Genomic DNA, 26735 nt, shown 5'->3' with positions numbered 1-26735 from the left:
GACACTTAAAACTTCAAAAGTCTCAAGCAAGGATTTTGGACATCTCTGGCTCAATGAAATAAACATGGCTAAATACCTACTATGATAGCATTGTTGCTTTCCGAGTTGGATTCCAGCTTATGGGGTTTTAAGGATTAAATTCTTGATAGTGAGACACTTCCTATAGCTGCTAATGCCTACTCCAGCCTATTACGGTCCTGATTGGGCCAGACTCCCCTCTGTCTTGTCTGGTTCTGCTTCCTTTTGCCTGTTCTGCCTTGGTTTCTAGTAAGTAGTGGTTGTGGTTCTAATCATGGTGGTTTTCGCGGCAGTTCTTGTAACAGTGATTCTACTGATGGCTCTCGTGGTCAAAATCCACATGGTGGGATCTCCAATACTAGTTCTCGTGAGCGTACTTCATATGGTGGGGTTTCTTATAGTGGTTCCACATCCCGTGTTGACAGGAAGTGTGATCATTGTGGTTCCATTGGACGTACAAAACCTTGGTGTTGAAAAAAGTATGGTAAGCCTGATTATGTGCATCAGGTTGCGAATGATGTCTCTCCATCCCAGTTGGGTCCTCCCACTTCTGATTCTCATGTTGCACTCACTACTCACAATAGTGAGCTTACTGACCTGGTCCATTCTCATATGTCTGGGAATATTGCATGAATTATGTATTTAATGTCAATATATTACATTACTTACTGACCTGCGTGCCTTTAATTGTATTTAATGTCAATTTATTTTGGGTCTGTAATATGTAGTTAGAAATTTACTTTCTATATTTCAATTATGTGTGTCATTTCCTTTCATTTGGAGATGTCTCTATATTATTCTAAGTGAGGGTGTGCCATTGCAAGAGTGGATTTCTGAATAATTTAGTTAAAATTGGGCGACAGTGGCTAAACTTGACATTTTTGAAAATGAGATAAAAGGAGTATTTTTATCAATAGACCAATCTTTTACAAAAAATAAAATAAAACAAAATAAAATAAAATCAAGTTAGTCATGTTTTTCAATGCAAAGTACATCAGTCGCTATTGAACCCTTTTAGCTAAATTACAACTTTTTGGCAATTTGGCAATTAACGATTTCAATAATGAATATGTCAATAATGAATATGGAGTATTATTTTGATAAATGATTAAATAAACAGCTTTTATGAGGCAAACTGGATAATTTGTAAATGATAAAGGAAATGATTTGGGAAATGAAGTAAATAAAAATGAGTTTCTAACTAATAATCACACTTAGGTTAATTAGTTTTTGCCTAACTAATGTATAACAATCGGAATGTGACAGGAAATGATGTGATGGGATGAGTAGTAGTATCAAAACAGAAAAATCGTCTGTGATGGATAGCCAAGTGCGGTATAGACCAACAGATGTAATGACTTTTCTTTTTCTTTATTGATATGTAACTAATGTGCTGACCATTAGGTACTAAGCTTGCAAGGATATTTGTCCAAATTCTTACATTAAGTAAACAGATTGGTCTCCAATTTGAATTACGCCGTGTACTGTTTGCAGATTTTTTTAACATTCTAAGGCACACCAGCACACTGCTTCATATGCAGTGCCATCTAGTTTGACAGGTTATGCCTATCCACAAATACCATTCAATAGAGGTTTTTTTCTTGCCTAAGCCTGACCATTATATACAATTGACACAAGTTCCATTCTCATTTAAAATTTATGGAGGACAAAAGAATCAACATCATAGAAGTGCATTTAAGTGAAGGAAACACAAACCAATGCAGGACTACCCACCTGATCCATAGCCAATTGTTGACCAAAGGAAATATCCATTTAGTACACCCTTCTTGGCTTTGTCATACCTGGAACAACCAAAGGAAACCCACAAGAATTATACACAACAAAGAAAACTTCAAAAAAACAAAAAGAAAAAGAAAAAACTTGACCTCAAAATTTATTAGAATAAGAAAACTAGTCTTATATAATATCAACATATTTTCATCTAGCAAAAGATCCTGAAGGAATTGAAAGCCAATCGAAAGGATCTCTTAAAACATTTGCTATTTGGCACTTCCTAAGTTAGAGCAGCTCATCATCCAAAGATCTGATTACACTTATTAGGTATAATTCCCCCCAAAGTCAACCATGCATCAGTAATTTAATGTTTCCCTTGGGCCTTTTGTCTTCTTTAACAAGAGCTAAATATCACACATCAGAAAAGGATGAAGTTTAGATCTGACCATTAATATTGTAAAACAAGCATACAACATTTAAAAAGCATGGCCAATCTCTAAAATAATGAAGAGAAAAAATCACAAGCTCATGTACATTTCCTTTGATTCTAGACATAAGTCGTGGCATAGACAGACAGTGGTTATAGTGATATGATACTATTCCTTAGCCAAGTGCAATGATTCGAGATTTAGAGCACCCATCATAAAGTATTATCGGGGATTTCTAGCCCACAGCTTTTGAGGCTTCTTGATGGTTAACTGAAACCACTGGTGCTATAAGTCTGTGCATTACAAACAGTTCACATCGTAGAGACAATACATGATAAACTTCATTTATCCAAGATAAAAAAAAATAAAAAATGGAAAATTACCCCTTGTGAATATGTAATTTTCTTTTCTTTCATTCAAATTTACTTGCCTGGAAAAAAAAAACGCAGAAAATGATGGAATGAAGTGTAATGTGGTAGTTTGGTTTTTCAAAGTGCTAGGGTGCTTGGTATTATCAAAGGCTTGGATACTAAAAAGGGTGAGGGAGGTTGACCTAAAGAAGAGGTGATGCAAAGGGAAGACGCCAAAGTGGAGCTAGGCCGACTAATTCTCATGAAAGAAACAAAATGGAGATAGAATGGCTCAGCAGAATAACTCCCATGAGGCTGTGTTTGGATCCAGGATTTGGAGAGGGATTTATGGAAGGGAAGGAAAAGGGAAGGGAAAAGTTACAAAAAATCATCTTATATTTGATTCTCATTTCTCTCAACTTTTCTTTTCCCTCCATAAATTCCTCCCCAAATCCAACATCCTGAAAGACATTTGTTGGAGGGGTCCTTGGTATTATCAAAGGTTTGGATGCTAAAGAGGGTGAGTGAGGCTAACTTGAAAAAGATGTGATGCAAAGTGAAGAAGCCAAAGTGGATCCAGGCCAATTCTCATGAAATAAGTTGCAGCAGAATAGCTCTCATGAAAGAAATTAGTTGAAGACAGAAATTGAGGGCCACATGGTGAAACAAAGGGAACTAGAATACACAAGTTTTCCAAAGACTTGTGAATTTCCATAGGAAACAATCGCATAAGAATTTTAGATATTAAATGGGTAGAAAAGCAAGGGGATATTGGGAGGTTGGTTAGGTTTTACCGCACACAATGAAGCTCCCGAGGTGATAACCAACTTTGGTGAAGAACTTAGGCTTAAATCCCAATGGATTTGGAGAAATCAAAGAGAGAAGATGACTTCTAGAGAGAGAAGCTCTAGACCTAGAAATTTGGAGAGTTTTAGAGAGAGAGGGGGCTGCAAAAAGTGATCTGAAACCCTAATTTACGGACTGATATAACAAGGTCACTCGAGCGTGAAATACACTTTTCCGTAAGCAATTTCGAATGTATTTTGCATTTTTGCTTTCGGTGAGTTGACAGGGTAGATCGACCCCCGAAGTTAACTGAGTCAAAATCGGGATCGCTACAGTGTCGATCTCTGGTGGTGGCAAGAAGATGACTGTCGTAGACACAGTCGGCCCACCTGGAACATACCCATAAGTTTCAAGGTAGAGGAGGAGACCGCGGCGAACCAGATCCTCGTGGTTGACCTACGCTGCTGCGCTCCAACCAGCAGCGACGGCGATAAAGACATCGGAGAAGTGCTTGTGCAGGTTAAAGACCCGATGGGCTCGATCGAGGATAATAGTCTGACCTATCAAATTCGAACCCCGTTCGGAAATCCAAAAGCTAAGCTAACTTTCATGTACAAGTGGGCATATGAGAAAGTGTCGCCGCTTGCTATGGCGGGGGTGACTGGCTTCACCACGCCATATGAGGCGGCGGCAGCAACCTGGCAGTTTAATCCACCATATCCTTCTCCAGCCCCAGTGATGGGCCCACCACCATAGGGTTTCGTATACACGACACCTCCATCAGGTTACGGATACCTGCCACCAGGTCACGGGTACCCACCTCCTCAACCTGGATACGTGGTGCAAGTTCAACAACGGCCTGAGCTTCCAAAAAAGAATAAGTGGGGGTGGTTTAGAAAATTTTTGGGCAGAGTGCTGCGGTGGTGATTGATGATGAGATCAATAATAACACGCAGTTCCCAGATGATATCGGGTTTTGAGTCTCTTTGGTGAGCTGTTGCTGATAATAAATTTGACTTTTATGGGTATTTTGGACCATGGTGATTTTGAATTACGTGTGTTTTAAGGCTTTATGGTTTTTGTTAATGACTGGACTCATACTCTAATTCACTTGCCTTATATGTTTTGTATTAATGTGATCAACTGAAATGTCTCAAAATGGAATGTCTTGTTGTGCATATATATACTTGTGTAGTCTAAATTTATTTTAATTATCACTTCACTTCAGTTGATAACACATTAGTTTTCTCTCTCTCTCTCTCTCTCTCTCTCTCTCTCTCTCACACACACACACACACACACACACACTCCCATCATCTTTATTAATTCATTGATACTTTTCTTTATAAACAAAATTTGTTTATTTGCTGCTGCTGCTGTTGCTGCACTGGTATGGTAAATTGATTTGATTTGATTTGATTTTTAAAGTTAACTATACCTTGCTGGCTCTATAGATGCATTGCTTGGCATACTATGGTTATGACTAAGACTGTTTGTTTATGTAAAATCTTACTTAAGGTTTTCATTGCATGCTTTACTTCAAGTTGTTCGTTTAGGATTTTCTTATATGGGAGTCAATAGTGAATCAGATAGTGTGAATGTAAAGCTGCTAAGAGAAACAATTTCTTGCTTGGGTTCTTCTTCTGTCATAATTTTTGGAATCAAAGCTTTAACATGCTACTACTAAAATATATAAATATAATCAAACTAAAACCATATTTATCCGCATAGGCGTGTGAAAACACCGTCCTTAGGAGTTGATATCGCCCCACTGAACGTGTTTCTTAGTGAACATTCAATGAAAACCACTGTCGTTTAGGAATTGCGTGTTATTATTGATCACATCATCAATCACCACCGCAGCACTCTGCCCAGAAATTTTCCAAACCACCCCCACTTATTCTTTTTTGGAAGCTCAGGCCATTGTTGAACTTGCACCACGTATCCAGGTTGAGGAGGTGGATACCCGTAACCTGGCAGCAGGTACCCGTGACCCGGTGGCAGGTATCTGTAACCTGATGGAGGTGTCAGGTATCCGAAACCCTGTGGTGGTGGGCCCATCACTGGGGCTGGAGAAGGATATGGTGGATTAAACTGCCAGGTTGCTGCCGCCGCCTCATATGGCGTGGTGAAGCCAGTCACCCCCGCCATAGCAAGCGGCGACACTTTCTCATATGCCCACTTGTACATGAAATTTAGCTTAGCTTTTGGATTTCCGAACGGGGTTCGAATTTGATAGGTTAGACTATTATCCTCGATCGAGCCCATCAGGTCTTTAACCTGCACAAGCACTTCTCCGATGTCTTTATCGCCGCCGCTGCCGGTTGAAGCGCAGCAGCGCAGGTCAACCACGAGGATCTGATTCGCCGTGGTCTCCTCCTCTACCTTGAAACTTATGGGTATGTTCCAGGTGGGCCAACTGTGTCTACGGCAGTCATCTGGGAATTGCGTGTTATTATTGATCACAACATCAATCACCACCACAGCACAGAGTCTGCCCAAAAATTTTTCAAACCACCCCAACTTATTCTTTTTTGGAAGCTCAGGCTGTTGTTGAACTTGCATCACGTATCCAGGTTGAGGAGGTGGGTACCCGTAACCCGACAATAAGTACCCGTGACCCGGTGGCAGGTATTCGTAACCTGATGGAGGTGGCGGGTATCCGTAACTGTGTGGTGGTGGGCCCCATCACTGGGGCTGGAGAAGGATATGGTGGATTAAACTGCCAGGTTGCTGAGAGAGAGTGTGTGTGGTAGGAGAGAGAGAGAGAGAGAGTGGTAGGTAGTTATGATGCCATGCATGGATGGATGAAAGTGACCATTGTCTATTTACCTTGACTCTGAAGTTATTTTTTTGGGTAGGTTCTCTCTGAAGTTATTTGCTTCAACCCCTAACCGCATACTCTATAGTTAGATTCTTATCATTCTAGTATGTATTTTTTTAGTTAAATTGAACAATTTCTCCCCCCCCCCCCCCCCCCAAAAAAATAAAAATAAAAATTTTTAGGAGGCTTTTTCAAATCAAATTTCTGTGAAGCAGAGTGGGATGAGATTGTGAATGTCAAATGAATTCTTAGAAGCTTTGAGCTTATGTTAGGCCTTAAGATAAATTTTCACAAAAGTGTGGTGTGTGGAGTAGGGATTAGTGATGATTTAGTACAAGCTTTTGCTTTAAAATTGCGTTCCTTGAACCAGAAATTACCTCTCAAGTTTTTGGATTTACCACTTAGTGCTAATCCTAAAAGAAAGCAGACTTGGTAGCCTATGGTGGATAAGGTTAAGGCCAAGTTAGCATTATGGAACAGGAACTTATTGTCTTTTGCTGGTAGGTTAACATTGGTAAAATCTATTCTGGATAGTCTTCCTAGTTATTATATTTCCATCTTCGAACTGCCTAAAGGGGTAGCTAAGGAAATTGAGAAGTTAATGGCAGCATTCCTATGGGGTAGTTCAGTGTTAAGAAATATAAGTGAAAGACAGAATACGACTTTGAAGAATTCAAACTTAAAAAAACTATTGTGAACCACATTATGGAGACATTGATAATGAAAATAATATCATAAAATTATTGTGAACCACATTATGTAGACATTGTTAATGTAATTTAATACTCTATCTTCTCAATTTTTTCCCTTCCAAACTCCACTCCAATGATATGGAAAATAATTTTGAAAGGAGAGAAAAGAGTCAGAAGAAAATTGATTAGTCAGTATTGTTTGCCACATCATTACGGGAGTGTGGTGGAAAAGATTTGGGGAATCGAGCATTTTCTTTTTTAAAATTATATCAAAAATTGACCTTATGATTTCATCTTAGACACGTCCTTAAAATAAAATTTAAAAGAAGAGAGTACTCTACTCAATTTTCCCATCTACAAGTAAAAAAAAAATTAAAATAAATTGAGAATCCTAATTAATATTGGGTGTAAGACCTCCAATTATCAGGTTGTTAAAATAAAACTCCATCTTTAAATTAAAACTATTTTTTTTTTAATTGAGAACAAAATTAAAACTACTTTAATATACTCAATTCACGTGATCAATTACCATTAAACCTAAAATAAGAACCATATACCACTGCTACCACCTATGTCCGATAAATCTAGAAATTACCATTAAACCTTTGACAACTAAGATATAAAACATGACCAGAGTCAACCTAAAATGACAGCAAAACAGTACTTGAATCAACCTAACACTTTATTACCCAAGGACTCAAGTAAGCCCTATATGAAATTCCAAAAGTTCTCACTTTCCCACCCGGTGCATGTTCTGCATCAACAAGCCAATTTGCCCTCACATGTCCATGAAAGACATGTACCTTTGGTTTCATCCGTCTAAAATAATTTTGATTGTCAATGTACATGTTTAACTTGCTATCATAAGAGCATATCTTCAATGCCACAAACTAAATGGCAAAATGCTATTACACAGCCACAACAAAGAAAAATTATAATGAAACCATAAATGAGGACCTAAAATAGTTATTATATGGTTCAAGAGCTAACAAAAGTTACATTGAAAAGCTATATTTTGCACTTGATCTAATACAATAAGGACATTAGAGCTATATTTTGCACTTGATCTAATACAATAAGGACATTAGAGTAAAATAATTACTTGACCATGTACATCACCACAAACAGTGAAATGCTTTCCATCTGGAATATTTATATCAACAAGAGACGGCAATGTGCACGGCATTTCTCTTGTTTGTAAGACAATCTGGAAGGCATATCTATAACATGAACACAAATATTTAGATAGAAAACAACAAAGCAAGAACAAGTCGATAAATTTTTTTTTTTTTAATTTTTGATAAATCACAGTAATAAGTCAATAATCAGAACAATAACACCATTATTGTTGAACTTTATACATACCATTTGTGTAAAAACTTCTGATTCCTGAAGTCATCCATCATTTTCTTGACACAATTTAAAGTTACAACATCTCCCCCTATTCTTGCACCATTATACTGTGGCTCCACCTCTATAGTTAAAAAGAACATAATTAATTTCTAGGCAATAAAAATAACTATTTATATTATCGTGTTTTATTTTCTCCTTTCCTTTTCTTTTTCATTTTTCCTAAAATAAAGGCGGCTTTTCTAATCAGCAACAAAAGTTTATCTATACTAATCTATAGAGGGAGAACAGCAATTGGTGTTTCCCTTTTTTTGACATTATGTAACTTTTTCCAATGACAAGTTTAGCCCAACAACACAAATCTGTTTTACCTGGTTTACTGGAGTTCTAGCTTTGCTGATTTTGAAGGGGGAAAAAGGAAAAACTCAATGCCCATGTTGTGCACAAAATGTACAAAGAAAGTAAACAAAATACAAGGTTTAAATATTTTTTTTAAAAAAAGTTTATAGAAAAAATCACAAAACAAACAATACCTATAGAATGGAAATCAATAGAATCAACTATTGAACGCCTTTCAGACTCAGGTACAACAATTGCTTCTTCAAATTTGAGCTTCATTACAGCTTTCTCGCATTCCTTCAATTTCTTAGTAGCATCAGGCTCATTTGGACAGATTTTCTTGACCTAGGTTAATGAGTGAAATATCCATTAGTACACTGCAAAGGAATTTACGAGTACTTGCATATATTTATTTCAAAAAGACAAAAGATAGACATTAGCAAATACATAAAGTGTCCATTTTTCAAAGAGCAGAAAAAACAAGTGACAAAAAGATAGGGAGGATACTAAGGTTTGTTTTAGTTTCAAATTGCAAGGTGGCTATTGGTTGGATTAAAAGAAAGGTTTTTCATTAACTGTGGCAGCATGCAGACAGAATTAAGGGTTTTGAATAAGGACAATTATTCTTGAAAACATCACATCACCATAGAAAAGGTCTCTTGCTATAATAAGAAGAAATTTAATGTTTCCTTTTCTTTTTCCGTTACACCAAGTGTTTCCAGCCTATTTTGAGTCCAAAGGAATCCCATCAAATGCAACAATCACCTGCAAACATTGCATTCCTTGCATTATTACTTATTACTCCTAGTCATTTTAATAATTTTGATAATTCATGATGGTGAAGAAGAAGAACAAAAAATCTACATGTCCTATCTAAGATCCCATTCAGATGTATGATCTCACATTGCCACATAATCATGCACAAGGCAAAATCATTTTTGACAAGTCCAAACACGAGAACAGAAAATAGTTAGATATTGAGCAATTGCACGATTTGCCCAGTACACTGCATTTTCACTATTATGACTTCAGAATACAACAGAAGAAGTAGAAGAAGAAGACGAGCAGAGACAGAGATAATTTTTTGATTCGGGCATTGCATCAAACAGTTGGAAGGCAAAAGATGTAACAGGAAGAAATACCTAAATCAAAATGGAGGACGAAATACCTAAATCAAAAATGGGAAAATAGAGGAAGAAAGGGAGAGAGAGAGAGAAATACCTAAATCAAAATCAATGGGCTTGAGACGGTGGGCGACAGTGAGCAACGGTGGCGATGAGACAGTGTACCGACGGAGAGCGATGGGCAGTTCAACCGAAGTGAGAGAAAATAGTGGCGATCCAGCTGCCGACGGACGCAAGGAGGACAAACGGTGGGAGAGGGAGGGGAGAGGAGCAGCGGAAACGGAGACGAAGAGGGAGATGGTGAGAGACCTTGAAAATAGAGAGAGAGAGAGAGAGAGAGAGAGAGAGGTGCTGTTTTTTGTTTAGGGTTTGGTTTGGAAACAAAATTTATATATCATTTTACACAATTCGCCACTAAATATTTTGGTGGTTAATTATTTTTTTAAATCCCTCCAAATATTTTACATCTTTGGAGACTAAAATTTTTTGTAGTCACTGACGATTAAAAAATAAATTTTTATTTTTCATTTGGCAGCTAAATAATTTTAGTAGTCAAAAATAATTATACAGTGACTAAAATATTAGTTGGTCGCTGAAAATAAGTTTTTAGCTATTAAAAATTTGGTCGCCAAATATAAAAAGTAAATTTTTATTTTTCATTCGATGACTAAATAATTTTAGTAGCCAAAAGTAACTATACAACAACTAAAATATTAGTTGGTCGCTGAAATAAGTTTTTAGGTACCAAACGTTTGGTCGCTAAATATAAAAAGTAAATTTTTGTTTGTCATTCGGCAACTAAATAATTTTAATAGCCCAAAGTAACTATACAGCGACTAAAATATTAGTTGGTCGCTGAAAATAAGTTTTTACCTACCAAATGTTTGGTCGCTAAATATATAAAATAAATTTTTATTTTTCATTTGGCGACTAAATAATTTTAGTAGCCAAAAATAACTATACGGCGATTAAATTTTTTTTTTTTTGTCAACAATTATGGCATATTTAGCAACCAACAATTTTTTTAGTCACTAATTATGGCATTTTTAGCAACTACATTTTTTTTAGTCACCAATAATCAATATATCCCGACTAAAAAAAATTAGTAGCTAACTCTTGTACTTTTGCCGACTAATATAATTTTTGGTCACCAACTCTTTAACTTTTGGTGAGTAAAGTTTTTTTATTAGCCAAATTTAATCGCCAAAAATGTAATTTCTTGAAATGAGTTATTGTGTTTGCCCTTAAAGATCTTGGTTTTCTATCCTATTTTCTTGCTATTTCTGTCAGTACTACTCCCATTGGTTTCTTTCTTTCTTAACATAAGTATGCATATTATGAGACCTTGGCCAAGGCAGGCATGACTGGTTGTAAATCCAATACCTCTCCTCTCGGCCTACCCTTCACGATTCAACCCGCAACTTGCACTTCCTCATAAGTGTACAGTCACAACACAAAGGTAACAAGGAACAACTCTTGATTGACCTAAAGATAAAAACAAAATCGATATGTATAATCTTTCAAAACTAGAAAACAAAAATGGAACTTAATGTTTTCAAAACTTTTTCTTTCTCTTCTTCATGGTATAAAATTGAATGGCCCAAATCTTTTCAAAACTAATGGTGCATGCAAGTTTACAACTCAAATACATCAAAGTTTTCAAACTTAAACTCAATTTGAAGAAAGTTTGAAATTGTTTGTCATGTTTATCAACTTAGCTCATGATCTTCAACCTATTCCTTAATTCATTCAAATTAAAAGCAATTGACTCCAATTCTTTCTTAATTCATGTTGTGGGAAGGATTATCCACAAGAATTTACTTAGAAATCTTACCTAGAATTGATGAATGATTCAATATGTTGATGAAGCTTGAGTCTAACCTCTTCTTCTTCTCTTCTCTATGAGGAGCTCTACTTCTTGACTTATGATAAGAGGCACTTCCGTATTATTTCACAAGATGACATTTTAGAAGAAAAATCAAGGGCCACAACTCTTAATTGTTACTTCGTAAAGGGAAAGAACAAGAAGCAAAATGTAGAGGATAGATCAACCGGCAAGTCAGTTTAAAGTTATGAACACATGACATTTTAGAAGATTCAAAAGCTCTGAAAATTCTCCATAACATATTTTAATTAGATTAGAAACATTACATGGTTTTATATATACTAGGGAGATCTCCTATCCCAACTAGAATGACTTCCACTTTTTTTTTTTAACCCAACTAAAACACATTTGGAGAGCCCACAATATAATTTTGAGAATTTCAAATGGAAAATTTTCTATCAAGCAATAGTTCAACACCTCCACTTAACTATTTATTTAGGCTTCGTTTGGGAAGCCATGGTTTAGGCTTTTTTGGCTATTTTAGCCACAAAAAACAAAATAGACTATTTTAGTCATAACAAACAAAACATCACATCCAACCCATAATCATTACATTCTTCTCTCACAAAAAAATTCAAAAAAGTCAAAAAGCCAAAAAGCCCTTCCCAAACCAAGCTTTTAAGCCCAGGCTAAAATAGCTAAAAAAGTCAAAAAGTCAAAAAGCCAACTCACCTCCCAAACGGAGGCTTAGAATGTTAAAGCATGAACTAAAAATACCTTAGAGCAAATGAAACAACGAGACCAGGAAAGAGAATGTCTCCAAAGCCAATCATATTGTAACCACCCCAAGGATCAAAAAGTTTTGGAATTCTCAAAAGCATTGTCACTTTGAGCAATAAAAAAAAAATATAAAAAAAAATATCAAGTTGGCTAAATTTAGCCTCTGTTTGGAAAGTGGATTGGCTTTTTGACTTTTTGACTTTTTGGCTATTTTAGCCTGGGGCTAAAAAGCCTGATGTGGAAAAGACTTTTTGGCTTTTTGACTTTTTGGTAAGGTGTCTTCCTATTAATTTACCAAAGTACCCTTGATTGCCCTTGAGCCACATATATCTGTAATTTTGCAAAGTCCACGTCAGCTTCCGAAAAGGTCCGAAATTGTTGGTTTATATTTTTGCCATATTTATTTTTATTTATTGTTTTATACATTAATTATTTATTTTTTGCTTTATTTATTTATATTTTTGCCATATTTATTTTTATATATTGTTTTATACATTAATTATTTATTTTTTTCCTTATTTATTTATTTTTTTGCCATATTTATTTTTATTTATTGTTTTATACATTAATTATTTATTTTTTGCCTTATTTATTTATATTTTTGCCATATTTATTTTTATATATTGTTTTATACATTAATTATTTTTTTTTTTGCCATATTTATTTTTATTTATTGTTTTATACATTAATTATTTATTTTTTGCCTTATTTATTTATATTTTTGCCATATTTATTTTTATATATTGTTTTATACATTAATTATTTATTTTTTCCTTATTTATTATTTTTTTGCCATATTTATTTTTATTTATTGTTTTATACATTAATTATTTATTTTTTGCCTTATTTATTTTTATTTTTATTGCCTTATTTAATTACGTGGCGAATGGTAATTTATGTTTTCATGTTTTGTTTTTAAAAAAAAAATTCAATGAAGCATATTTTTGTCGTTATTTTTTTTTAATTTACGATTTTGGCATTTTTTTATTAACCCATATTAATTTATTTTTATATTTCAAAAATGGATTTTCATTTGTTTTATTTATTTGTAAATAATGTAAATAATCTAAAAAATTTAAATTAAATATTCAAAAAATATTTCAATTGTAAAAATTTAATCAATTTAAATATTCAAAAAATTATTTTAACAACAAAATTTAAATAATTTAAATATTCAAAAAATTTAAATAATTTAAAATGTTAATATTTTAAATTTAAAAACAACTCTACACTCAAGTCGTAACCAAACACATAAAATAAAACTCAATTAATAAATTATTGAGTTAACTCATAACCAAACACATAACTCGAAATTCCATACTACTTTCACAACTCTACACTTAAATCATAACCAAATACATAAAAAAAAAAAAAAAAAATTTAAAATTTTTTTTATAAAATATAGTTTAAATTTATATTCATAAAATATTTTAACAAAAAACAAAAAAAATGTTTTTAATTTCTTTTTTAACTTTCTTTATTTTTCCTGGTAAAAAGCCTGATTTGAATTTTTTTTTTTTTTTTTACTTTGTGTGGGCTGACGTCGCCCCTCTTTCATGTGGGGTAATATGGTAAATTTACCTGTAAAATTGTTGCAGCCATGCTCCTGTCATGCTTTTGTCCGGATGTGGCTAAATTAGCCACTTTTGTCATTTAGTGGCTAATTTAGCCTGAACCCAACTTGCCAAAACACAGGCTTAAAAAATAAAATAATAATAAAAGTTGAGAATGTGAATCCGATGTATTTTGACCAAATTTTAGATGATCAGAAATAAAATGACAGTTTATTCGTGACTTAAAATTGTTAATTGACTTGTATCATCAACCTTGTAAGAAGTGTATATCAAGCAATAAGCAACTAATATACGTGTGAATATTATTTCTGTTGTAAAATTGTGTACTTAAATCAAATACATAGATTCATATTGAACAACCACTTTGAATTTTAGAATAAAAACATACTAAAATTTACAGAAATTCATAATAAAATAAAATTAGTAGTAGGAAGCAAACCGAATCCTATGTATACCACAGTGTCCTTAAAACAGATTAGCCGCCTCACCATAGGTGCTGGAGGTATGTCGACTTCTGTCTCCCAGAATACGACAGTCAAAACCAGCTAATGCAGAAGTACCTTCTGAATAGCTTCGGCGAACTTGATAATGGTTGCACTCTCTCTAACAACAACCAAAGAAGGGACTAGCAAAAGAAGATAGGAAAATTTTCTTTGGTGTAAAACCATCTCCAACTCTTTATTAAAAAACCATCTCTATTTTCCATCAAAAAACTCTCAAAACTTATATATTTCAAGTTTGAGGGGAAAGGCCTCTATTTATACAAGTAGGGGAATCTCTAGCCATAAAGGCTATACATCAATAGGCTCATCAAATGCCATTAACCATGGCCATCAATTGTAGCCATTAGGGCTAGAGTTACAAAGGTTGAAAACCTATGGCCACTAATATGGTCATCAACTCCATCATCAAAAGATGAGAATTACAAAGGTCTTAACCTCCCATGTGTTTAATATATATAAATAAATATGTATATAATGATGTTTGAATAAATCAACTAGATGGGTCACACAGTGGATACCAATGTTGGGTCACAACCCGATCCAAACCCAATTCTCAAACACATGCACAAATTAAGCCCAACACAACATTACTTAGCTCAAGATTAAGATTAAGTCTAAGTCTAAGTCTAAGTCTAAGTCCACGACTAAACCCAACACATGCACCAGCACAAGTACAAGTCTAGGCTCAGTCTAAACTAAGACTAAGTCCAAATCTAAGCCCAACTTTTATTGATGTCCACTTTATGAGACAATTCTCATTCACACCTCAATAGTTTCGACCAATCATTTTTATATTGTAATCTTCTCACTTGAGAGAATGCAAACTACTTAGACCCACCCTAACCGGTGATTGGGTCCCACTTTAATTTCGAATTAAAGTTGCCAAAAAATCATTATTTTCCAACAACTTCCAACATATATATGCCACAAAAGAAATATCTAGGATGCAAATGATTGATATATTTGCATTCAGGATAAGTACAGCAGTTGAAGCAACTAGCCAGCTAAACTCAACATTGATGTAAGTACGCATGTTTAAATCAGAGTAGATTTTTTGCTTTTCATCTTAGAGGCAGTGTGTGGCCCTTAATCAGAGTAATTATTTGTTTTCTTTTCTCCCGCTTACTAATGATGTCAACAATAAATGGTTATGATAAAATTTCTGATTGGATTGAGGCCTGAGTTTGAGCTGTCTATTCTCAGATTCTAGCAGTTGCCGAGCTTCCACCTCTTGTTGAAGTCTATTCTAGCGTTTTACGTGTTACTTCTAGGGATAGCTCTTAGAGTTTTCTGCGACTTATATATTCCTGATCGTTCTGCTCTAGTCACGCAACAATCTTCACATGGCAAGGGTCATCAGTTTAATGGCTACAGTGGTGGCTCAAGGAGTACTCATTGTTAATCATATGGTTTAATTTTGATGATATTTATAATATTATTTGATAAATTATTTTTTTAATATATATATCTTATATTCTTTGTCACAAAATATTATCTGTTTAAAATATATATTATTTGATGTATTTGTTATAAATATTATTTAAATAGAAGGTATTGTGCCATATTTGACTTTACGAAATATTTTGAAAATTTTACTATTCACGTTTGGAAAATCCAGTTCACCACTATTCATTTTTTGACAAATTTGATATTGGTGAATTGTCGGTTGTATTCTTTTGAGATATGTGATATTGGTCGGTTGTCATCTTTTGATAAATTTGATCGGTTGTCTTTTTTTAACAAAATTGATATACCCACATAGGGTGGTAGATTATTTTTATTACAGTGTATTGAAGAAAAATAGAGATGAGCACCTCAAGTATTGAAGAAGAATAGAGATGAAACCCCAAAATTTACGGTGTCGAAACTCAATCTCCACCGCACACAACGAAGCTCTCGAGAAGTTACACAACTTTGATGAAGAACTTCGATCTAACTCCCAATGGATTTGGAGAAATCAAAGAGAGAAGGTGACTTTTAGAGAGAGAAACTCTAGATCTAGATCTTGGAGAGTTTTAGAGAGAGAGAGAGGATTGCAAAAAGTGATCTGAAATGTTACTTTCACGAGCTGGTAAAACATGGTCCGCTCAAGCGTGGAAAGCCCCGCTCAAGCGTAAAATACGCTCCTCCAGCACTTTTGCAGACAAAGACCCCGCTCGAGCGCCCGAATGTCCCCTCGAGCGTAGAGCAAAATTTCAAAAGCCCGCTCGAGCGTAGAAAGCCCCGCTCGAGCGAAAGAACCAAATTTTGGGCAACTAAAAGTTTGGAAAAACAAGCAACCAACCATTTCCAAACACACAACTACAACCCAATAACCAACAATGAGGGAAAGACAAGGGAAACACGACATGAACCACCATTCAAACAATACAAACCCGAGTCCAGAACATCACAAGAGACGGGTCAAAACCGAGATCGTTACAACCTCCCCCCTTAGAGAATTTCATCCCCGAAATTAAACCAAACTACCCGAATAAAGATTTTTCAAGCGATCAAAACCACGCTTTTTCATTTCCAAATCACAACATTAGCTCTCAACTAAATCTCACCATTACATCATGGTTACCTCATTATCAACAACCTCTCAATTACTCATCAACATAAAGTTCTTCCAAAGGTAATGATAACCCATAACAACTTCATCTTAAAATAAAACATACATAACAACATGTATTTTACAATTTCTATACATTTCCCTCAAACACTAGGGAATATTACAAAGAAAAGCAACTTAAGCATTTTCAAACAAATCCAGATATTTGGAGCAGATTTCCACCCCCCGTTCCCACGTTGCCTCCTCAACCCCATGGCGTCTCCACAACACTTTTACCAACGGTATAGTTTTACCCCGTAACACTTGCTCCCAGGTATCTAATATTTGAACCGGTCGTTCTTTGTAAGAGGCATCCTCATCTACCTCCAAGTCAACCCAATCAAGAACATGAGAAGGGTCGGGTTTATACTTCCTAAGCATAGATACATAAAATACATTATGAACTCCTGAAAGTTATGGCGGTAAAGCTAACCGGTATGCCACTTCCCCAATTCGTTCTAAGATCTCAAAAGGCCCAATGAACCTTTGAGATAATTTACCACTCTTACCAAATCTCATCAAACCCCGCCTTAGTGAGATTTTTAGAAACACATGGTCACCAACTTCAAAAGATAAAGGTTGTCTTCTCTTATCGGCATAACTCTTTTGTCGGCTTTGGGCCGTAGCTAACCTCTTCCGAATGAGAACAACTTTCTCGATTGTCTCTCTAACAATTTTCAGACCCAGTAACGGTGCATCACCCACTTCAGCCCAACAAACCGGTGATCTACAAGGTCGGCCATACAAAGCCTCAAATGGTGCCATCCCAATACTAGTTTGATAACTATTGTTGTAAGCAAACTCAATCAATGGTAAGTGCCTCTCTCAAGGCCCCCTAAAGTCAAGGACACAAGCTCTAAGCATGTCCTCCAAAATTTGAATAGTACGCTCCGACTGTCCATCGGTTTGAGGATGATAAGCGGTGCAAAGAGTCAACTTAGTTCCCAATGCCTCTTGAAGGCTTTGCCATAACCGGGCAGTAAAAAGAGGATCTCTATCCGACACAATAGTCACAGGGACTCCATGAAGTCGAACTATCTCTCTAATGTACAACTCTGCCAAGCGTTCAACTGAGTCGGTGGTGCACATCGGAATGAAATGGGTAGATTTAGTCAACGTATCAATAATCACCCAAACGGCGTCATTGCCTCACTACATTCTAGGAAGCCCAACAACAAAATCCATAGTAACACCCTCCCATTTCCACTCGGCTATCGGTAAGGGTTGTAACAAACCCGCTGGTCTTAGGTGTTCGGCCTTCACTTGTTGACAAGTAAGGCACTTCGATACAAATAAAGCGACATCTCGCTTCATACCCCTCCACCAAAACTGACGACTAAGATCATGGTACATTTTGGTGCCTCCCGGATGTACCGCAAGGCGTGAGTGATGGAACTCCCGAAGTACTTCCTCTCTACAAGATTCTGGTACAAACAAACGGTCTAAGTAACGTACACTCAGATCCGAGCGAACGTTCAAACCTTTCTCTTCCTTCCCATTAGAAATCTTAACACAGATTGATTCCACATTACGGTCTCCTCGTTGTGCCTCTATGACCTTACTAACCAAGGTAGATTGAGCATTCAAAGTAAACAAGGTAGCACTCTCGCTGGACTCACCCAAGTGTAAATCAAACTTGCCAATTTCACCTAACATAACCCATTCCCGAATGGCCACACTTGCCAAACTACTCACAGATTTCCGACTCAAAGCATCGGCTACTACATTGGCCTTCCCCGGATGATAGCGTAACTCAAAGTCATAATCCTTCATAAATTCCGTCCACCTTCGTTGACATAAATTCAAGTCTTTTTGAGAAAATAAGTACTTTAGACTCTTATGATTGGAGAAAACCTCAAATTTCTCACCATACAAGTAATGCCTCCAAATTTTCAAGGCAAAAATCACCGCCGCTAATTCTAAATCATAGGTGGGGTAATTCTTCTCGTGGGTTTTCAATTGTCGTGATCCGTAGGCCACAACTTTTCCCTCTTGCATCAAGACACAACAAAGTCCATCCCCTGACGCATCAAAATAGACGGTGTAATTTGAACCCCTTTCCTGAAGTATCAAGACCGGTGCTGTAGTCAATCTAGTCTTAAGTTCTTGAAAAGACTTTTCACAAGTCTCATTCCACACAAACTTGATACCCTTCCTAGTCAACTTAGTCAAAGGTACAGCTAGTCCAGAGAAGTCCCTTACAAAACATCGATAATACCCCACTAATCCCAAGAAACTCCGGATCTCGAAAACATTCTTGGGTTGTTCCCAATCCTGTACGGCATCTATCTTTGAGGAGTCCACAGTTACTCCCTCTCTAGACACTACATGCCCCAAAAACTTCACCTCAGTTAACCAAAACTCGTATTTCTCAAATTTGGCATACAATTGGTGCTCACTAAGTAAACCCAGCACTACTCGCAAGTGAGTCTCGTGTTCCTCCTTGGAGGTTGAATAAATTAAGATGTCGTCCACAAAAACGACCACAAAACGGTCCAAGTATTCCCGAAAAATTCTATTCATCAAATCCATAAAAGAAGCCGGTGCATTGGTCAATCCAAAAGGCATTACAAGGAATTCACAGTGGCCATAACGCGTACGAAAGGCCGTTTTCTGAATGTCCTCCTCCCGGACTCTCAACTGATGGTACCCCGACCTCAAATCTATTTTTGAGAAGTAACGAGACCCTCTAAGTTGGTCAAACAAATCATCTATTCTGGGTAGAGGATACTTGTTCTTAACTGTAAATTTATTCAACTTGCGCTAATCAATACACAACCGCAACGATCCACCCTTCTTCTTCGCAAAGAGAGCCAGTGCTCCCCAAGGTGATGTACTAGGACGAATGAAGCCCTTATTTAAAAGCTTTTGGAGTTGAATCTTCAACTCATGTAATTCGGTGGGTGCAAATCTATACGGTGACATAGAAATTGGTGCCATGCCAGGCACTATTCAATGGAGAACTCGACCTTCTGGTGAGGTGGTAAACTAGTAAGATCTTCTGGAAAGACATCCGGGTATTCACAAACTACCCTTGGTAACTCAACACGAGCCCCGTCACTCTCACTATCCAAGAGAGTTCCAAGAAGGCCACTAAGTTTGCTCCTACTACGAGGGTCAACAACTGGCAACAAGGTTCTATCAACTCAGTTCCCCAGAAAATAGAAACAATCACCATTCGAAGTGCACACCGTAACTCTCTAACAGTAACAATCAATCACAGCTTGATAAGAACACAACCAATTCATGCCTAAAATGTCATCAAAACTCGACATATCTAGCAACACAAGCAAACGGAAGTCGACGCCCGGCAACTTCTATTTCACAATCACGACAACCCTGGTCTAAATCAACTGTATCCCCAACAGGTGACTCTACTCTGAATGGAGACACTAACCGTGCTACTTCTAACCCCAATGCAGAAACAAATGCAGTAGATATAAATGAATGAGAAGCACCCGTGTCTATCAACACATTAGCCAAAGAATTGCACACAACAAAAGTACCTCTCACAACTGAGGATTCTAGCAACTGTTCTGGCACGATAGTAGCATACACGCGCCCCCGTCGCCCCTGATTAACTTGCTTCATTCTCGGAACATAGGCCTGTTGTACTGACTGAGCCGAAGCGACTCCCTAATTTGCTCGTGAAGCCTGAGCTGAATGAGCCTGTTTGTGGCTCTGAGCTGAATGAGCCTGTTGGTGGATTTAGATTGCTGTGGTTCGGGCTGGGGTTAGGAATGGCAACGGGGCGGGGCGGGGCCAGGGATCACACTCCCCGTCCCCGATCCCCGATGGTGAAAATACCCCCGGCCCCGGCCTCGATCCCCGACGGGGAACTTATCTCCGTCACCGTTACCGCCCCTAACGGGGATCGGGTTTTCCCGACCCCGTAAATTCCCCAGCCAAAAAAAAAAAAAAAAAAAAAAAGAGAGCAAACACAGCAGCTATCATCATCATCAACATCAACACATTCTACAAATTCATCATCATCAACATCAACAACAACAAAATATATATCTATATCTATATCAAGATCTTGAGAACCAGTGTGTATATACATATATATATATGTGTGTGTGTGTGTGTGTGTGTGTATATATATTATCTCAGAACCGTGGCTGTAGATCTAGAGACGAAGCAGAAATGTTCATCGCGATTCAGATCTGGAAGGAGCCTTCTGTCGCCGATTTCTCTCTAGATTTCTCCGTCGCGGCTTCGATCTGAAGGTGCTCATTCATCTCAAGCTGCTCATTCATCTCTCACAGAGATTAAAGAGAGAGAGAGAGAGAGAGAGAGTGTTGAGAACTTGAGAGTAGAGAGAGAGTGAGAGTTGAGAACTGATGATAGATATTAGATATAATAGATATTAGATATATAGCCTTCTGATGATATAGCCTTCTGATCAAAAAATATATATAATAGCTTAAACATATATAATAAAGCTTAAACATATATATATACACACGGGATTGTCGAGGACTTCGGGGTGGGACCGGGTCGGGGCTAGGATTGGGAACCTATCACCGCCCCCGGCCCGAAAATCATCGGAGATTTAATTTTTAATACCATCCCCGGCCCTATGGGGATAATCTTCGAGGAAAACCCGTTCTAATCAGGGTCGGGGGGTCGGGTCCCCGTCGGGCTGGGTTCAAATTGCCATCCCTAGCTGGGGTGAAAAGGTACCCCTGCTCTTCTTATTCTACCTAGTCTCCTTGAGACTCTTGGCCTCTAGGCCTCGAACTCCGAAGCCTCTCCTCCTCGGCTTGTGCGGAAATCTCTACGTATGCCGCCGACTCTACAAGACGGTCATAGTTTTGAATCATGTTCCCAACAATCTTAAAGAAAATTTTGGATTTCAACTTTTTCTCGAATTCAATGCAACGGCGCTCTTCCGTCGCCACCAACTCTGGTGCAAACCTAGATAAACTAGAGAAGACTGCCTCAAACTCGGCCACGGTCATGTCGAGTTGTTTGAGGTCTTTGAACTCTTGCCTCAATCTCTCCTTACCAGGAGGAGGTAAGTACTTATCTTGGAAAGCAACCACGAAGGCTTCCTATGACGGCTCCACTCTACCCTTGGCATATTTCCACTATTGACCCGCATCTCCTTAAAGGTAGTAACTCGCTAGAGTCACTCTTAACTCGCTATCATCTATATGAAGCATCTCGAACGTCTTCACAATTTGTTCGAGCCACTCATCCGCTTTCTTAGGCTCGGGGCCACCATGAAACTCATCTGGTTTGGCCCGCAAAAACTCTCTAGTGAGAAAACTCGCCCTAAACTCCGCGGTGTTCTCGAGCTTGATTCTCCGCCCTCAACAAGTTCATAGCCCCTGCTATTTCTCGGGCTAGGGTCCCTATTGCGATATGACCCACTTGTTCCGCTTGTTCGGCCACATTAGCTTGGCCTGACTCTTCCTCTTATACCGGAATCTCTTGGACCAGTACCTCATGCACACCCCGGCGAGCCCTACCAAGTCTCCCGCCTCTACCACCTCGGACTTGACCCATTCCTGACATCCTAACAAAGGATACAAGAGAAATAATTTAACACATTAACTCATATGTGCTCGTAACTTGACTCACACGTTTGACAACCACAATTCCATATATTTCTCTATCATATACACTATTCAATTTCACTCCACATAAGCACTTAGTCATGTAAACACATACGGACTATTCTTTTACGGTGAGATCCGTCCCACGAAAAATCAAGAATTCTTAATAGAACGAGTATTGATCAAGTACCCTTCTAATGAGACCTCAAGGAATTTAACAGGCGTAAACAATATTTCAAAAGTCCAATCCCATACCCATTTAGTCACATAAGAATGTTATCATATAGTCACAAAATGTATAACACTTTCTAAGCATGCTAAATGAACCCATAGTGGTTAAACAACCACTTCCCACGAGCTCCAAGTATTCAAACTCGATAGCTCTGATACCAAGTTGAAACGCCCCAATTTTCATGCCCAAATGGTAATACAATAATCATGACCCTTTAAAGTAAAACTGATAATAAATCCTCATACTTGTATTACATGATATAAATAGTCTTCATGCGGTAATATAGTTAATCCAACAACAATTAATTAAACAACAAATACCCCCAAGAGTTTACAAGTTTCCAAGGCTTGAGCCTAGTTACACAAAACGGTTATTCAAACCCACACATACAAAACTCTTGACTTACAATCAGAGTCACAACGAATGAGCACATTATGCTCTCTGCACACACTTCCATGCCTTCTGTTAGGCGGAATCACCACATCATTTCCCGCACAAAAATCCCGTAGGGTGAGCATAATGCCCAGTAGGAAATTCTTAACAAAGTATATACATTTTATACAAGTCTCGTGAGATGAAATGCCTATACCATGCCATGCTTTTTTGAAAGTAAAATACACCGTCATCCTTCGAAAACCATCATGCTCAATGATGTTATGCAATTTCAACTGCTCAACATTTATCAAATTTTATTCAAGGGGCGATAAATACGACTCCGTAAATCCCTAGGTTGGTGTTTGCAAGTAGACTATACAAGTACTATCAATTTGTCATTTTTGCCGGTATTAACCGGAAAGCTCGACACCTATAATCTGTCATTTTTATCAATACTAACTAGAAGGCTCGACACCTATAATCTACACCTCTTTCAAGATTTACCACCGTATTTTCTCCAAAACCATTTCATGCAAACTTGTTTCTTAACATTCTTTTCTAAATGCAAAGTTTTCAATTCAAATTTCAAAGCTCTTCATTATCAAATGAATTGATATGCCAATGCAATGATTAATAACACAATGCGATTTCACATGGTGAATAAATACTTTTATTTCAATTCATCCGAGGGATAACATAATTCCCACATTTCCAACAACTTAGTCATTTCAAGACTATATCAACACATTTAAACAACAATTTCCAAAACTTCAACAATTCTCTTATTCCATGGAAAACCATCATTTATATGTAATAAATAAACAATTTTCAAACATCATTTATCCGAAAACTTAATGAAACAAGCTTCTCCTACAAGCCAACTTTCCACGATCTGAAGTCTCCTACATCAGTTCCAACTGACAAAGAAATCACAAGGAGAAACACAAAGTCAACATCCTGCCTTGGCTTGAAGTACAAAAATACAAAAAAACAGGCACTGACCTAGAAGTACCATTGGTAGAATAGGACGAAAACCCATGGTCAGTACACATGACCCTTGAGTCAATGTCCTAATGACAATCATGGGCAATTCATCAGTTATGTTGAGCACTGGACTAGCACATCCATCAAGACTACAGACTATTTGTTTCGTCTACAAGATATATTTACAGATGTAAAATAGTGAAAAGAAAAGTTAGAAAACATAAATATATATAAAATGTGCCTTTAGCTGTTAGGTCTAATCCAACTTACCTTATCTGAACTTCCAAAGGGTATTGTTTTAGTGATACCATCATGACCCCTGAGGCTCCATTGAGCTAGAACTATGCAAGATTATGTGGTAAGTTGAAATTCAAAAACACCACAAAATTTATTAATAAAATCAATTTAAAACATGACGTTAACTTAGAGCTTAACTGTGAGAACCCAAATATACAAATTAAATAAATAATTAAATAATAATAATTTTACAATCTAAAATATTTTGATGGTGAATCCTAAAATGCAAATTAAATATTTGGAGGGTTTTTTAATTAATTTTAAACCGAAAATAAATTTATGGTGAAAGTCTTTAATTTAGAGGCAAGATTTATTATTTAAAAAAAAAATAGGGGACAAATTAGTAAGCATATTTTGATCTAATAATATTTGTATTTTATTTAAATTAATGGAGAGAGAAAATAAAATAATATAAAGAGATAATAATTTAAAACCTTTCGTTTATATATATATATATATATATATAAAAAAACAACCCTAGTTTTCCTAACAAAAGCCCTAACCCTTATTATAATTTTTTTTCACCACACTTTCAACACATAGCAGCCGTGAGAGAAAGAAAGGAGAGAGGGAAAGAGAAGCTACATTGTGTTGTCTCTAGGAATCATTTGAATCTAAAGCAAATTCTTCAAGGTAGACTAATGTTTTAATTGTTTTGTCTCTTCTTTTATATTTTTTTCCCCTTCTTTATTCATTGTGATGTGCCGTTTGGCACTATTTTGGGTAATGTTGAGTACCGTGAGAGAAACAAAAATAATGTGCCCATGTATAGTGTATGGCTTGTGTGCTGGGGTTATTTTGAGGGTAGCATGTATGGCTTTGGTAAGGTGAAGGGCTGAAGGTGTGTTTGGGTGGTAATGGGTTGGATTGTGAAAGTGCAACGTAGAGGGTGTAAATTGTAGTCTAAAAATTCTGTACTGAGTCACAAATTTTAAAAATCAAGAAACCATATCAAACGAATGAATTTTGAACTGAAATTTTTATAGTAGATTAATTACATATTGAATTGCATATCTGAATTTTCTCATAATTTTTGGGAGTCAAAATCTATATTAATTGCTGCGTTCAAATCTGTCCAGAAAACTGTTTTAAAACAGTAACTTCGGAAGTGTTGTTCTCTTTGGATATAAATCTAAAAATCATCAAATTAGCATCACTAGAACCAGTTACGAGTCTAGTTTCTTACATTTTTTGCCTTGCATTGGTTGCTCCTATATACTAAGAGAACCATTAAATTCTTTAAAGTGTTGCAGAAAACAATCTGTTTGGGTATAATTAATTGTAGATAATTATTTTGATAAGCGAATCAAGTAAAACCAATTGAGTTTGAAACTTAGGATATATTAGTTGATATCTGGAGGGTTTTGGAATTTTTCGAACAGCGTAGAGTGGGTTTTGTGATTTTCAAAGTCAGCAAATAGATTGGGAAAGCTTGTTTAAAATTCTGTTTTATCTTAAAGTTACATTTAGTTAAGTTTCGATCGGAACCCATGTTTTGGGTAAATTTAGACCTTGAAGAACATGAACTTAGGTATTATTTAAGAGTACCGGTGAGTGGGGTTGAGCTGTGTTACTGAGCTTTAGTGTGGGATACTTAGTTTATTATTCTCTTTAGCATTTTTAAATTAGTAATGACGTGTACTTTTCATACTTGGTTCAGGGCACTAGTTGGACTTTCATACTCTATTCGAAGATTATATTATTTCGTTTTCAGGTAAGTAGTTTCATGCTATATATTTTTATAAATGGTCCCCTACCCTGAACTGTTGGAAAATATAATTGTTATTTCACGACTAAACTGGTTTGATAAATTATTATATTATCAATGGAATCAAATTATTTTTGAAACATGTGTGAACTTGGCATACTGTAAACTATTTGTTTTGGTCTCATGTTTATAATGGTGAACTACCATGTTTTGCAAAACTGATGTGTATTGATTATTGGGACCATCTGTATATTTTAGTCCAGGGAAGTTATTCCACTGTGTGTGGCGACTCTAGCCACTAGGGAACAGATCCGGGTTGGGCCGTGATGACTCTAGTACTCAACAATTGTAAGGAAAAGACCTAGGCTAAGATAGATGACCTTCAATCGGATTGTCTTAGAGAAAAGGCCCGGGTTGCCACGCTGAGGATGACTCTTAATTCGGTATTGGATCCAACGGGCCTTATAGCCTTGAGAACTGTGTGGCATGTTACTTGTTATTTCTTGGTACCCAAAAAATTATTGATGTTCATGTTGTAATCTGTTTTAAGTGGAAAATGTCATTTATCATGTTCTTGAGAGGCATGAGTATTTTAATTGTTAAACTGTGGAACCTTCTTTTTGAAACAAAATGTCTTTATCAAACTGTATGTCAA

The 26735-nt window shown here is 36.5% G+C and overlaps 1 protein-coding gene across 17 annotated transcripts in view; it reads right to left on the bottom strand.

The window, feature by feature from the left end:
- Positions 1 to 26735, bottom strand: part of LOC114305801 (signal peptide peptidase-like 3) — a 101042-nt gene that overhangs the window by 60219 nt on the left and 14088 nt on the right. For 3 of the 17 annotated variants that reach the window (XR_014335437.1, XR_014335439.1, XR_014335436.1), the window contains one exon: positions 1753 to 1820. The exons of 10 other annotated variants lie outside the window; for them this stretch is intronic. Coding sequence is in view for 3 of the 7 variants with exons in the window: in XM_028250926.2 (XP_028106727.2) it covers positions 1753 to 1820; positions 8198 to 8306; positions 8716 to 8866; positions 9166 to 9168 (331 nt within the window). In the remaining 4 variants the exon portion in view is untranslated. Of the gene's footprint in view, positions 1 to 1752; positions 1821 to 8197; positions 8307 to 8715; positions 8867 to 9165; positions 9287 to 9742; positions 10024 to 12247; positions 12354 to 22919; positions 24417 to 26735 lie in introns of those variants that run through there. 4 more of the 17 variants (XM_028250926.2, XM_082878073.1, XM_028250927.2 and 1 more) reach the window with 4 other exon arrangements.

Source organism: Camellia sinensis, chromosome 7 (genome assembly GCF_055761805.1).
Source record: "Camellia sinensis isolate YWXY chromosome 7, ASM5576180v1, whole genome shotgun sequence".
Taxonomy (NCBI): domain Eukaryota; kingdom Viridiplantae; phylum Streptophyta; class Magnoliopsida; order Ericales; family Theaceae; genus Camellia; species Camellia sinensis.
The sequence above is the reverse complement of the archived record's forward strand: the minus strand, read 5'-3'. Positions and strand labels throughout refer to the sequence as shown.